Source organism: Erigeron canadensis, chromosome 7, assembly GCF_010389155.1.
Source record: "Erigeron canadensis isolate Cc75 chromosome 7, C_canadensis_v1, whole genome shotgun sequence".
Taxonomy (NCBI): Eukaryota; Viridiplantae; Streptophyta; class Magnoliopsida; order Asterales; family Asteraceae; genus Erigeron; species Erigeron canadensis.
Genome location: NC_057767.1, coordinates 23,302,068 through 23,315,514, shown reverse-complemented (window position 1 = coordinate 23,315,514; position 13,447 = coordinate 23,302,068). Strand labels below are relative to the sequence as shown.

The following is a 13,447-nucleotide window of genomic DNA, read 5'->3' as shown; positions in this document are numbered from 1 at the left end:
CTTTTTTTTAAACCATAAAAATCATAGGGGGCCAAATATTTATTCAAAATATTAAAATATTGGTATGTGAGGTGTTTTTCACCGAAGTTGGGTGCATATTAGCCCCATACTCACTTTTCTCTATTAATAAATGATGTGTAATATCCATGTAATCACTAAATGAGTTAAAAAAAAAAGATGGAAATGTGTTTCAAAAAAAGATGGAGGTGTTTTTCACCGGGGTGTTTTAGCCGGTTTTTTTACTCACAATAGAACCTCTTTTGGTTCGAGCCCTATAAAAGGTTTCAGTTACAAGTTAAGAGACTTTCCAAGTAATTGGCCCATATATCTAAACACAATACTAATCCGCTTCTATGGTGGCTTATAGTTCGACAACTGATGTGACTAATTTATACCCATTACCCACATCATTATTGGCCATTTTATTATATGTTTTAAGTCGATTTTATGTGCATTTAGCGCGTTTATGGTGTTTGTTAGTGTTTCTAGGCGCTTAACAGGTCACGTGTTCATTTGGCACATTTTCGGAAAATTTATTGGCCTAGAAGTTGTTTTGTTAGATCGAGAGTTGTTGAAGTAAAGAAAGATGGAGAAGTTTTGCAAGATTTCATGTTTGAAAGAGGTTATTTGGATCAGTTAATTAGCACTGCGACACAGTGAGGACCAAGCCAAGCCACTGCGCCGCAGTGGACTTCAAACAAGGAGGATTTGATCAGTTAATTTAGATTGAGTCGCAGTAATGTGAACACAAGGCAACTGCGCCGTAGTCAAGTGAAAGAAATACGTGCCCAGGTCAGAAGAATAGCACTGCGACGTAGTGGGAGGCAACAAAGCCACTGCGCCGCAGTGGCTTGTCGAATCTGAAGGGAATTTTTGGCCGACTAAAGCATTAGATTAAAGGGGGTATAAATATAAACCTAAACCTAATTTTTGCAGTTATCCAAAGTCTTTCTAGAAGTTGTTCTACAAGGGTTCTTCGATCTCCAAGCAGGTTTTGACTTAGGTGGACTCATCGAAGATTCATGGACACCCATCTAGATCGTATTAATTTACTGTCTTGCAATTTTCTCTTTTACTCAAACGATTGGTACAATATGTTCTTCTCTTTATTTGATTATTATTGTTACTTAATCATGAGTGGCTAAACTGTTTATCATTCACCTTGATTAAACGAGACGAATAATGTGATTGCAATATTTTTAATTCAAAAGAGTTTATTTAATTATCGTTGTTCTGTGATCTTGATGATTTTAGTTCTTTTTAATAATTAAATATGATATTGGTTGCATATGATTCTTCGTTGGTGGTACCAGTTGAATGTATATGTGATTTTAAAACGGTTATTTGTCTATGAGTAATTATCACTAGTTCATGGTATGATAGTGGATATCATTTTAAGAAACGATTAATCTTGTCAACGTGATTCTTAGCGGTTGGTGGTTCCACGTTATTGTCACATAGATGCAATTGATAATTCGATAGTCAATAAAACTAATTGTTGGAAAAAGTTGTCTTTGCTTTGGTGGTACCGGCTTGGGTAATTCAACTAGCAATTAGGTGATTCGATAATTTGTTCACAGTTTAGTTTTTTGTGGTCTCTTATTGACTAAAAGTGGGTTCTTCACTTTCCTGAAGAATTAAAGTTGCTATGCTTTTAATTTAAAATTGATCGATGTACAAATTTATACGGCGTGTAATTCAAAATTTGGACGCTATTTTGGTTAAAGTAGCCTATACGATCCATGGTTTTGAGTATACGTTCTCTTGTAATGCAAATGGTAATAGCATTTGGCCAAAGATATGCTCTCTCATTTTCTAAGGCATACTCCAATTCTAACCACCATAACAATGTTTAAAAACAAAGTTGGGAATAAAAACAAGAAAAGATTATGAAAAGATCATTGGCTTGATGGTGACAATCTCGGTTTACATGGTTGCATGCCTTGACATGGTCTAAAGTTTGTGTTATTTGTGATCTTTTTGATGGTATGACATGGAGATCTTAGTGGCATTGAAATTTCCAAGGTGTAGTAGAAGAGTAACAACTTTTGGCATTTGATAATTTGTTTGGATTTTGTTTTTGAACGTTTAATCTTATTAACTTAGAACTAACAAGCTAGGAGCCAAGAATATTAGCAAAGGGAAAGAAAACTATACAAATTACAGATTAGTACTAGATTAGGTATTGAAAGTGGACCACTTGAACCAAACAATGTTGTGTTTGGGAGATCTAGTTGACAACCAAAGGAAGTTTAAGGAACAACAAAATATGTGGGTGGAAAAAAAAAATGTTTAGAGTGTAAATTGTGATAGTGGAAATTTTTAAAAAATAAATGCTTAAAGTATTAATTATTAAAATTAAGGTTTATAGTGTAAATTAAGTCATTAATGGCAAATTTGGTATTTTATAAAAACTCTTTCCATAGCGGGTGTTTATTAAGGATAATTTAGTAAATCCGTATATAACTATTGTGTAACTATCTCTAAAAATGAGGGGTGTGATAATTTTTATAGAGGTGTATAGATAGTTATCATAACACCGTAGGGATATAAATAACCGACCCATTACTTGAACCCGACCCCTCCAGATCTGGCTACTACAACCATTACTCGAATCTCACTCAATTGGGCTCTTTAATTCAGATCTATGTGTATCATTCTGACCCATTAGTCCGCTTTCACCGGATATCACAATATTTTGCTACCATCTTAGGAACCAGAAAAACAAAAAACAACCATAGTTGTGGTGGTTGGCTATTGTAGTTCATGGTGGTTCGCTTGGTGGTGGCCGAATCTGGTGGGGTTGAGGGGCAGAGGGGTGAAGAAGGTGCAAAAAGAAAAGATAGAAATGTCATTCTTCAATTAGGTCCATCGAGAAAAATCACTAAAAATGATGATGATAGAGATGAAATCTAAAAATGGGTTTAGGTGTGAAAGAAGAAGAAAATATGATGAAATGACAAATTTACCCCTCATTTAATGGAGCAATTAAACGGCATCTGGTCAAGGAGTGTTAAGTGAAAATTTTGACCCACTTTAGTGGCAAAATTGTATTTTGGTCAAGGAGTGTTAAGTGAAAATTTTGACCCACTTTAGTGACAAAATTGTATTTTGGGAAATAATTACTAATTATGCCAACTTGAGGGACTTAAAATGTAATTTACTCCACAATTAACGTTGAAGTGGGCTTCGTGAAAGGAAAATGAAAAATAAAAGTCAACGATAGATAATAATAGATCTGCTTCTTCTTGTTTTTCTAAGTAGGTAAAATTCGGATTTAATTTGCAGTAGTTTACCGGATGTTATTATTATTTTCATCATCGGATCTGTTAAATTAAGTTAACTTAAGTTGTTGTAATATATCTATCAAACACAAGAAGAAGAAGAAGATGATGTCGTCGGAGTTTGAACATCTCCGAATTCCAATTGAAGATATAAAATCGGCCACCAACAACTTTAGCGAAGACAACTGTATCGGCCGAGGTGGGTTTGGGAAGGTTTATAAAGGTCAACTTTCCTTAGTTAGTACTTCCGAAGGGAAGTGGTTGAACACCATGGTTGCTGTTAAGCGGTTAGATCGTGCTTTTGGACAAGGAGACCCTGAGTTCTGGAAAGAGATTATGTCACTTGCGCGTTACAAACATGAAAATTTGGTCTCTTTACTAGGCTTTTGTGACGAGGATGGTGAAAAAATCCTTGTATACGAATATCTATCCAACAAAAGTCTCGATCTGCATCTAAGTAACACCCGTCTCTCATGGATCCAACGCCTTCGTATATGCATCGGGGCTGCGCGTGGAATAAATTTCCTTCATAATCCTGATCCCGCAAGTCATCAGAGACTCTTACATCGTGACATCAAGAGTTCGAATATATTGTTGGACCAAAATTGGAATGCTAAAGTTGCAGATTTTGGCCTTTCAAAGCTTGGCCCTGCAAACCAGCGATACACATTTCTTTTCAATGACGCTGTAGGCTCCCTCAGCTATATGGATCCAATGTATGCGCAGACCGGGTTGTTGTCAAAAGAATCCGACGTCTATTCATTCGGTGTGGTGTTGTTCGAAGTTCTTTGCGGAAGGCTTGCGGTTCTAAATACCAAAGATGATAGCCGTTTCCTTGCAATGTTGGTGCAGAAGCGGTATCAAGAAAATAAACTAGACACTATAGTAGAAACTAGTATAAAGGAACAAATTGCCGCAAAGTGTTTAGAAACATTCTCAGGAATCACATATCAATGTTTGAGGCTGGAGAGAAAAGAGCGCCCATCAATGACTCAAGTTGTGCAACAGCTTGAAATTGCACTACAATATCAAGTAAGTTCATCAGCACTAAAAGAGAAAATGTCTTGCAACATTAATCATGACTTTGTTTAGTATAAATATCATATGTGTTACAATGTCACATCGATTACATATATTCGAATGATAGGAGGCACATGAGAAGGAACTAAAATTTGAGGCATACGAGACGGAAGAATCTGACTCAGATGACGAGGATGATTTCTGGGAGACAAAACTACCTCAAGACTGGAAAGGGATGATTAAAAACTTCAATATTCCAAAAGCCATTTATACTATCAAAAGAGATCTCTTCTGGCTTCTTCACAAGGGAATTCTATTTGATGAAGGAAACAAGGTTAATTCCCTAGCTTTTTTAATTTCTATTTATTTCCACTAACAACATTTGCCACATCGAAAGACCAAAAATGTTAATTTGGGTTTCTAAGTATCCATTGATTTTCAAATTTCTTCACATTTATAAAACTTCATTATATTTTACGCCCGTTCATTGATTATGTTATGCTTCTATTTGTCAAAGATTATATCATCTTTTACATTTCTATATATGTAATGAGGTGCTTTTTTTTTTACATTCTTGAATATTGTTTATGTGAAATCATTTTGGGCAGTTCTTATGGATAAACAATGATGGAACGAAATGTGTACTGATATCAGCAAAAAGATTTGTAGAGGTCAATGAGGGAAATGATCATCGTTGGGTGTTCCAACATGGTTCTTCGAGGCATCTTCTTTCTAGGTTTCCAGTTGTAGTGGAATATCACTATGGGAAGTGGAAAAAAATTAGATGTCAAATAAAAACTAGCATTTTATCACTTAATACCATGTATGCAGCTAAAATGGTGTTCAAATACTCTAAAAAACCCATTGAGGATCTCAAACATTTAAGGTTGATGACGCTTAGATGGAAGGTTGACGAGTCAAGTGTATATTCTACGCATTATGCAGAACTGACAGATGACAACTGGTATAAGATTCGAATGTGGAGTTTCCTTAATCATGGGCCGAATGCTGATTTTGACATTGAGATAGAGGAGCTTTCATATTATGACAATCCTGTAGAATCTGGTCTCTTGATACAAGGAATAGAATTTCAGCCTCTAGAGATGGCAAGTTTTATACAGTATTTCTGATACATCTAAATTTAGTTTATTCTGGCTATTTGCGAATTATAATCACACTATATTTTGTATTTTAATCTAAAGATGCAGCATAACGAAATCGAAAAAATAAAGAGTCTCTTGATGCCAATAGAAGAGGAAAAAGAAGACGACGTATACTGGGAGAAAAAGTTGCCAAAAAACTATCACCAGTATATTGAGATATCAGACAAACATTTGCATTACACCAGCAAAAAGGATCTTTATCTCCTCCTTTGCGCGGGTTTCCTTGCTTATGGTTGCAAAATGGTAACTCGGACATTGTTACCCTCTTTTTCTTATGCTGAAACATAGTATAGTGAAGTACTTCTTGTATCTATAATCTAATATTTTGTTTTTATTTTGTTGTTAGTGGCTTTTCCTATGCAAATCAACTGGTGGGATATGTTCGATACTACCACCGACACATATTTTATGCAACGACACAAGCTATGAAAGTTTAGAAACTCTATCTCTATCCGAATCAAGGTTCTCTCTCTCTAAGCTACATATGCTAGAAGATTTTATATGGTACTATAGTTTCTGTCTTTGTTTCAAGAATTCCAACCAACTGGTACTTATACCGCAACAGGTTTAAAGAGGTGAAAGAACTTGGAACTGATGATTGGTATCTTTTCACATGTAGACTTCGGCCATTCATGTTTTCACCTAACTATATCTATGCATGCTATCTTGTGTTCAAATTTGGAGACAACCATGATTTATCAAATAATGCTCTGGCACCACGTAAGAGGAGCTCTTTTCGTTCAACGTGGAAGGCCCGGATCCGGCCTTCCAAACCACAAACGCGGTCTCGCGAATTCTTTAAAGTAAAATACAAGTTGGGTGACATGATTAAGGGTACTGTTTTTGCTCATATGAATTCGATTCCACCGATTAATATACCAACACTCATGCCAAAGAATGATCATGGATCACATGACTTATCAACTGCATCAAGGATTGAAGGATCTGTGATGCCAAAAGGTCACATGGATATTCAAAATAGTTGGATGGAGGAAAGAAATGATGGTTGGATGGAGGTCAGATTGAGCAAATCGTTACATCAGTTAGAGAATCATGTGTCATTGGAGGTTAAATTATGGAAACCCGAGGGTGGGAGTTTTAGTGGAATTATTGTGGAAGGCATCGAGTTTAGGCCAATGCAGGATGTATCTAATTTTTGAAAGATTAATTCGATAATGGCCATACCTCCTTATCGCTATACCAAGTTACCAACGATTTAGAAGTCTGAAATCTGCAGGGAACATTCACAATCAGTAATGAAAAATGTTGGATAAATATTGTGTTTGATGGCTCTCTTCTTGTATTATTAGTAGTTGTAGTTAAATTCAATAAATTATGCGTTACAGGTTTCTGGTTGTTTTGTATATACCCTCTTTGTATGTATCCCTTTTTATTATCGTATCACATAAATTAAACTTGGTTTTAGTTATTTTTGAATTTACGAGCAGGGTAATTTAGATGTTTTAGCAGTTATCAGGTCCATTTTGTCAACTTGTAGGCTGAGAGTTAGTGTGTGCACTAATAGCATAATAACAATTGTCTATTAATTGCCAAATATATATGTAAGTAAAAAAGTAAAGATGTTTTTTCTGGTGTGGAAAACGTAAGAAGAAATAAGAGGGTTGCCAATGGTTAAATCGATTTGTTAAAAGACGTGACGGGCTTGTCGGGCTGAAAAATTATGTTTGACATTAAGATAAAAAGTGGGCTCAATCTCTCCCTTTCACACCATTAGATGTCAAACAAGTTCAAGAGTCTTGTGCAAATGTGCATATACCCAAGTTTAATCTAAAATGAGAAATCTGTTGCGGAAACCACCATTCCCATATTGCAGTTCGATTTAAGCAGCCATCCTCGAGGAATCATAAACTTGTATCTCATACCAGTTAGTGTTGGAAATAACAGTATAATAACAATATGTAATTCCTTATATATATATATATATATATATATATATATATTACAATACGATTAAATAATGATAAAGGAATTAAACAAGAACAAAATGGATGAACTAAGTAAAAGAGGCAATTTGAAAGCTTCCTGCAAAACAAGAAAATGTAATAACAATAAAGTAGAACCGGGCTTGTGTTTGACACAATTCCCTTAAACAGATTCGCCGTCTGTTCCCAGGGTACACCGGTTAAAAGCAGCGTACTGCCGGACGTTGAACACTTGCCTGAAAGACGAACGGAACACAGGGATGGTTGTTGTTTCGTGACTGAAATTGCAGAGAATGTGTGTGTATTATGAACGAAATGTATGTGTTGTTGTGTATCTTTCAAGTCCCTGATAGGACCTTATATACACAAAATTATAACTCCAAATAATTAACTAGCACTAATGGTGAGTTAATTATTTATCAGTTTCATGAGTTACAAAACTAATACTTATGACATCAGTTTCAGGAGTTTCAAAAGCTTCTTCTAGATCATTCTTGAACGGGTCAAAAAACCGGGTCGGGTTTATCTCGGGTCGCAGCAAAAAGGATCCCCGCACGGGCCCCAGTTTTTCGACCTGCATTCGTGTCCGCAGGTCGCGCGTACACGCATTGGTTCAGAGAATTTTGACCCAGAAACCCGTTTTCTGCACCCCCCCTGCGCGCGGGTAGGAGCCAGAGTAAAACACAACACAAGATCTTGACATAGCTTAGACACCTCCACTTATAAAATGGTAAAAGTTTATATCCCACACCAATGTGGGACAAAGCTTTTCCAACTCCAACTTATGCACCAAACACACAGCTTTGAGACTCGATATCTCATTCACCTTTAACCCAATTTGGACGCATCTTAGTTTGTTACGTAGCCTTGGCCAGAGACTACAAAACCCACTAAACAGTTCGCGATATATGTCACACGACTATATATTTATTGATGTCCAAAGTGGTGGAAAAATGCACTTTTTCCCAACAATCCCCCACTTGAATGGAGGTCGATCTCAGAAACAACAGTGTCCCATTCAAATTTCAACAGTTGAATCTTGCATACGAAGGTAGGTGTAACCCTTTGAACCTTTGCTCATGAAACGCACTTAGTCTACTGGCTCTGAGTAGACAGCGATGTCTTTGAACTCGTCAGCCATTTGTGTAGGCGACAATACGCTTCACACAAGACTCTCCCTGACAAAGTCAAGTCCTCATAGTTATGTCCATTATGGTCCTGGACATGCGCCTGGTTCTGCGAGAGCTGTTAAGTATTGTGCCCCCATCAATACCCTAAGAAGCGACCCCACTTCTCTCTCACATAGGTGATTCACCACGTAGGCTACCCAAATCATTAAAAGCCATAGGCTTAACTTTATAACTTGTCACTTTTAGGAATGGACTAGGAAGATTATTATGCCCTATAATAAACTCCCTTGTAACGCGTGGGGTTTTATCAAATCCCCCCACAGTGACCTCGCCAGCTCCTACAATTAGGTTTCCTATTGAACTCAGATCTTGGGATCTCCAGTCAGCTGAGTTAGGTTTTCCTTCATATAAGCTTAGCCTTTCATGGGCTTTAGTCCCATTCCCATTGACGACTTCTGAACTAACTCTCTGCTTAAGCCTTTTGTTAGCGGATCCGTGATATTATCCTTTGACTTCACATAGTCAACAGTGATATCTCCTGTAGAGAAGAGTTGTCGTACTGTATTATGTCTACGTCTGATATGTCTATTCTTACCATTGTACATTGTGCTATGAGCTCTACCAATTGCCGATTGGCTATCACAATGTATACATATGGCCGACACCGGTCTAGGCCATCTTGGTATATCCTCAATAAACTGACGTAGCCATTCTGCCTCTTCACCCACTTTATCTAAAGCGATGAACTCTGATTCCATCGTGGATCTAGCAATAACCGTTTGCCTAGACGATTTCCACGATATGGCTGCCCCTCCAAGTGTAAACACATACCCACTTGTTGCTTTGGAATCATTCGTGTCAGATATCCAATTTGCATCACAATGTCCTTCAATTACTGCTGGATATCTGCCATAATGCAAGCCATAATCACGAGTGTACCTTAAATACCGAAGTAACCTGATCATACAGTTCCAATGACTTGAACTTGGGTTACTTGTATATCTACTTAGCTTGCTAACAGCATATGCCAAGTCTGGTCTTGTACAACTCATCAAATACATTAAGCTGCCAATAATTCTTGAGTACTGTAATTGTTCAACTGGCTCTCCTCTGTTCTTCGCAGGATGTTGACTCGTGTCAATAGGAGTCCTTGCTACATTAGAGTCATTTGCATTGAACTTCTCAAGTATTTTGTCCACATAGTGGGACTGACTTAAAACAAGTCCATCATGGGTTCGTGTGATTTGAACCCCTAAAATCACATCTGCTAAACCCATGTCCTTCATGTCAAACCTTGCCTTTAGGAGATCTTTTGTAGACTTTATCATTTTGTCATTACTTCCAGCAATGAGCATATCATCTACATATAGGCACAAGATGACATATCCATCTGGTGTGTCTTTCACATATACATACTTGTCACATTCATTGATCTTGAACCCAGACTCAAGCATGACATTATCGAATTTTTCATGCCATTGTTTGGGAGCTTGTTTTAATCCATACAAAGACTTAACAAGCTTACACACTTTCTTTTCTTGCCCAGGAGCAATAAATCCCTCAGGTTGCTCCATGTAAATCTCTTCCTCAAGATTTCCATTCAAGGAAGCGGTTTTCACATCCATTTGGTGAACTTCCAAATTTCTAATGGCGGCAATGGCAAGTACCAACCTGATCGAGGTTATTCGAGTTAACGGCGAATATGTATCAAAATAATCAAAGTCCTTTCGCTGTTTGTAACCCTTGATCACCAATCTTGCCTTATATTTGTCAATGGAGCCATCTGACTTCAATTTCCTCTTGAAGATCTATCGATAACCTAGTGGATTACATCCCGGAGGAAGATCCACTAGCTCCCAAGTATGGTTTTGTAAAATAGAATCTATTTCACTTTTGATGGCTTCCCTCCATTGAGGCCCTTCTGAGGAAGTTACCGCTTCACGGTAAGTTTGAGGTTCACCTTCCACCACATAAGTGTAGAAATCAGGACCGAAAGACTTTTCTGTCCTAGCTCTTTTGCTTCGTCTAGGCTCAATATCTTCTTCCTCAGGTTGTTCCAGTATCTCTGGGACTGGCTCATTAGGTGTCTCATCTTGGACACTTTCACTGACTACCCTAGACGAATTTCCAGATTCTTTTGCAACACATGGAAAGATATTTTCAAAGAATGAGGCATTCCTTGATTCCATTATCGATCCTTTATGTATATCTGGAATCTTGGATTCATGCACAAGGAAACGGTATGCACTACTCTGATCAGCATATCCAATAAAAATGCAATCAACAGTTTTGGGTCCTATCTTTAGGGCCTTAGGTAGTGGAACAGGTACCTTGGCTAGGCACCCCCACACTTTTAGATATTCATAGGATGGTTTCCTTTTCTACCATAACTCATATGGGGTCACATCCTTTTTCTTGTGAGGTATCTTATTCAAAAGATAATTTGCTGATAGAATGGCATCCCCCCACATGTTCTGATTGACACCAGAACTCACCAACATGGCATTCACCATTTCTTTCAAGGTTCGATTCTTTCGTTCAGCCATTCTATTTGATTGAGGTGAATAAGGTGCAGTGAACTCATGTCGTATTCCATTTTGTGAACAGAATTCAGCAAAAGGTGAGACGTATCCACCACCTCTATCACTTCGTAAAACCTTGATTTTCCTTTCAAGTTGATTCTCAACTTCATTCTTGTAGGCAATAAAAGTCTCAATTGCCTCATCCTTACTTTTCAGTAAGTAAACATAACAATACTTCGTGTTATCATCGATAAACGTAATGAAGTACTTAAATCCATGTCTCGTGGGAATGGATTTTAGATCACACACATTTGTGTGTATCATATCAAGCGGTTCGGTAGCTCCTTCAACCGATTTAAATGGTGCCCTTGTTAATTTGGCTTCAACACAAGTTTCACATTTGTGATTTGAGTCAATATGAAAATTTGGTATGCTATTCAATTTAATTAAACGACGAATGGAATTAAAATTGACATGACCAAGTCGACCATGCCACATATTAGAAGACTCAAGCAAGTAAGCAGAACTAGTACCGGTCTTATTCATTCCATTGATAGCAATTACATTCATTTTGAACATACCATTGAGGGCATAGCCCTTACCAACATACAAACCATTTTTGGTCAACACGACCTTATCAGACTCAAACACAATTTTGAAACCAAACTTATTCAACTGATAACCAGACACAAGATTCTTGCGAATCTCTGGAACATACAACACATTCTGCAGAGTGAGTTCTTTTCCAGAAGTCATCTTCAAGATCACATTACCCTCGCCTTTCACATCAGCAGTGGCGGAGTTTCCCATAAAGAGCTTTTCACCATTAGTGACCTCCTTGAAGGTGTTGAATAGATTCTTATCAGAGCAGACGTGGCGGGTGGCACCAGTATCAACCCACCATTCCTTGGTATTAGAACCAACCAAGTTAACTTCAGAGATCATCATAGTGAGATCAGAGACCATAGCTACCAGATTATCCACATCAACCATGTTAGCTTGGCGAGTATTCTCTCTTTTGGGCTGCTTGCATTCATTTGCCCTATGACCAGGCCTTTCACAATTGTAGCAAGTGCCTTGGAATTTCTTTTTCACAATTCCACCTTTGGCTCCAAGATTTGGACCTTTCCCTTTGCCTTTCCTCTCAACCCGTCCCTTGCCTTTGTTCCCATGTGAAGATTGACCACTTTCAACAACATTAGCCTTTGCTGAGTTTGGGACATAGCTTTGCTTTTGAGAAATTTTGTTGTCTTCTTCAATACGAAGACGAACAACGAGATCTTCAATGGTCATCTCCTTTCTCTTATGCTTGAGATAATTTTTGAAATCAATCCAACTTGGTGGCAGTTTCTCTATCATGCAAGCAACTTGGAATGTCTCGCTCAGTGTCATTCCTTCAGCATGAATTTCATGGAGCATAATTTGCAAATCTTGAATTTGACTCATGACAGTTTTTGAATCAACCATCTTGAAATCCAAGAATTTAGCCACCACAAATTTCTTGGTGCCAACATCCTCTGTTTTATACTTTCGCTCTAACGACTCCCATAATTCTTTGGCAGTCTTGATTTTGCAATAAATATTATAGAGCGAGTCAACCAAGCCATTCAAGACATAGTTGCGGCACAAAAATTCAGAATGATTCCAAGCTTGAATTGCGCTCACAGTTTGAGCATCCATCTCCCATTCAGAGACTTGGGGAGCGGTTTCAGTCAGGAACCTCGCAAGGTTCAACGTTGTCAAGTAAAAGAACATCTTTTGTTGCCAACGTTTGAAGTTTCCACCATCAAATTTTGGAGGCTTTTCAGCCTGAGTTGCCACCGCAGTAGGCAATGGTGGAACCATCATGGAGCGTACTGCCGGTTAAAAGCAGCGTACTGCCGGACGTTGAACACTTGCCTGAAAGACGAACGGAACACAGGGATGGTTGTTGTTTCGTGACTGAAATTGCAGAGAATGTGTGTGTGTTATGAACGAAATGTATGTGTTGTTGTGTATCTTTCAAGTCCCTGATAGGACCTTATATACACAAAATTATAACTCCAAATAATTAACTAGCACTAATGGTGAGTTAATTATTTATCAGTTTCATGAGTTACAAAACTAATACTTATGACATCAGTTTCAGGAGTTTCAAAAGCTTCTTCTAGATCATTCTTGAACGGGTCAAAAAACCGGGTCGGGTTTATCTCGGGTCGCAGCAAAAAGGATCCCCACACGGGCCCCAGTTTTTCGAGCTGCATTCGTGTCCGCAGGTCGTGCGTACACGCATTGGTTCAGAGAATTTTGACCCAGAAATCCATTTTCTGCACCCCCCCCTGCGCGCGGGTAAGAGCCAGAGTAAAACACAACACAAGATCTTGACATAGCTTAGACACCTCCACT

General features: G+C 37.9%; 1 protein-coding gene across 3 annotated transcripts; it reads left to right on the top strand.

Moving 5' to 3' along the window:
• Positions 1-3,229: 3,229 nt before the first annotated feature.
• On the top strand, positions 3,230-6,904 carry LOC122608017. Of its 3 annotated transcripts, none has more exons than XM_043781098.1 (6): positions 3,230-4,316; positions 4,432-4,638; positions 4,913-5,410; positions 5,513-5,710; positions 5,814-5,929; positions 6,033-6,904. In XM_043781098.1, the coding sequence occupies exons 1-6, from the start codon at positions 3,390-3,392 to the stop codon at positions 6,625-6,627; spliced, it is 2,541 nt and encodes an 846-aa protein (XP_043637033.1). In that variant the 5' UTR covers positions 3,230-3,389; the 3' UTR covers positions 6,628-6,904. The 3 variants fall into 3 exon arrangements, with proteins under 3 accessions (XP_043637033.1, XP_043637034.1, XP_043637032.1); XM_043781099.1 differs by having other exon boundaries at positions 5,507-5,710; positions 6,087-6,904; XM_043781097.1 differs by having other exon boundaries at positions 5,507-5,710.
• The last annotated feature ends 6,543 nt before the right edge of the window (positions 6,905-13,447 follow it).

Excerpts from the sequence above, each read along its gene's own strand:
- LOC122608017 (XM_043781097.1), top strand. The coding sequence starts at position 3,390 with ATGATGTCGTCGGAGTTTGAACATCTCCGAATTCCAATTGAAGATATA. Across the intron at positions 4,317-4,431 it reads AAATTGCACTACAATATCAA|GAGGCACATGAGAAGGAACT; the intron begins GTAAGTTCATCA and ends TTCGAATGATAG. Across the intron at positions 5,411-5,506 it reads AATTTCAGCCTCTAGAGATG|ATGCAGCATAACGAAATCGA; the intron begins GCAAGTTTTATA and ends TTTAATCTAAAG.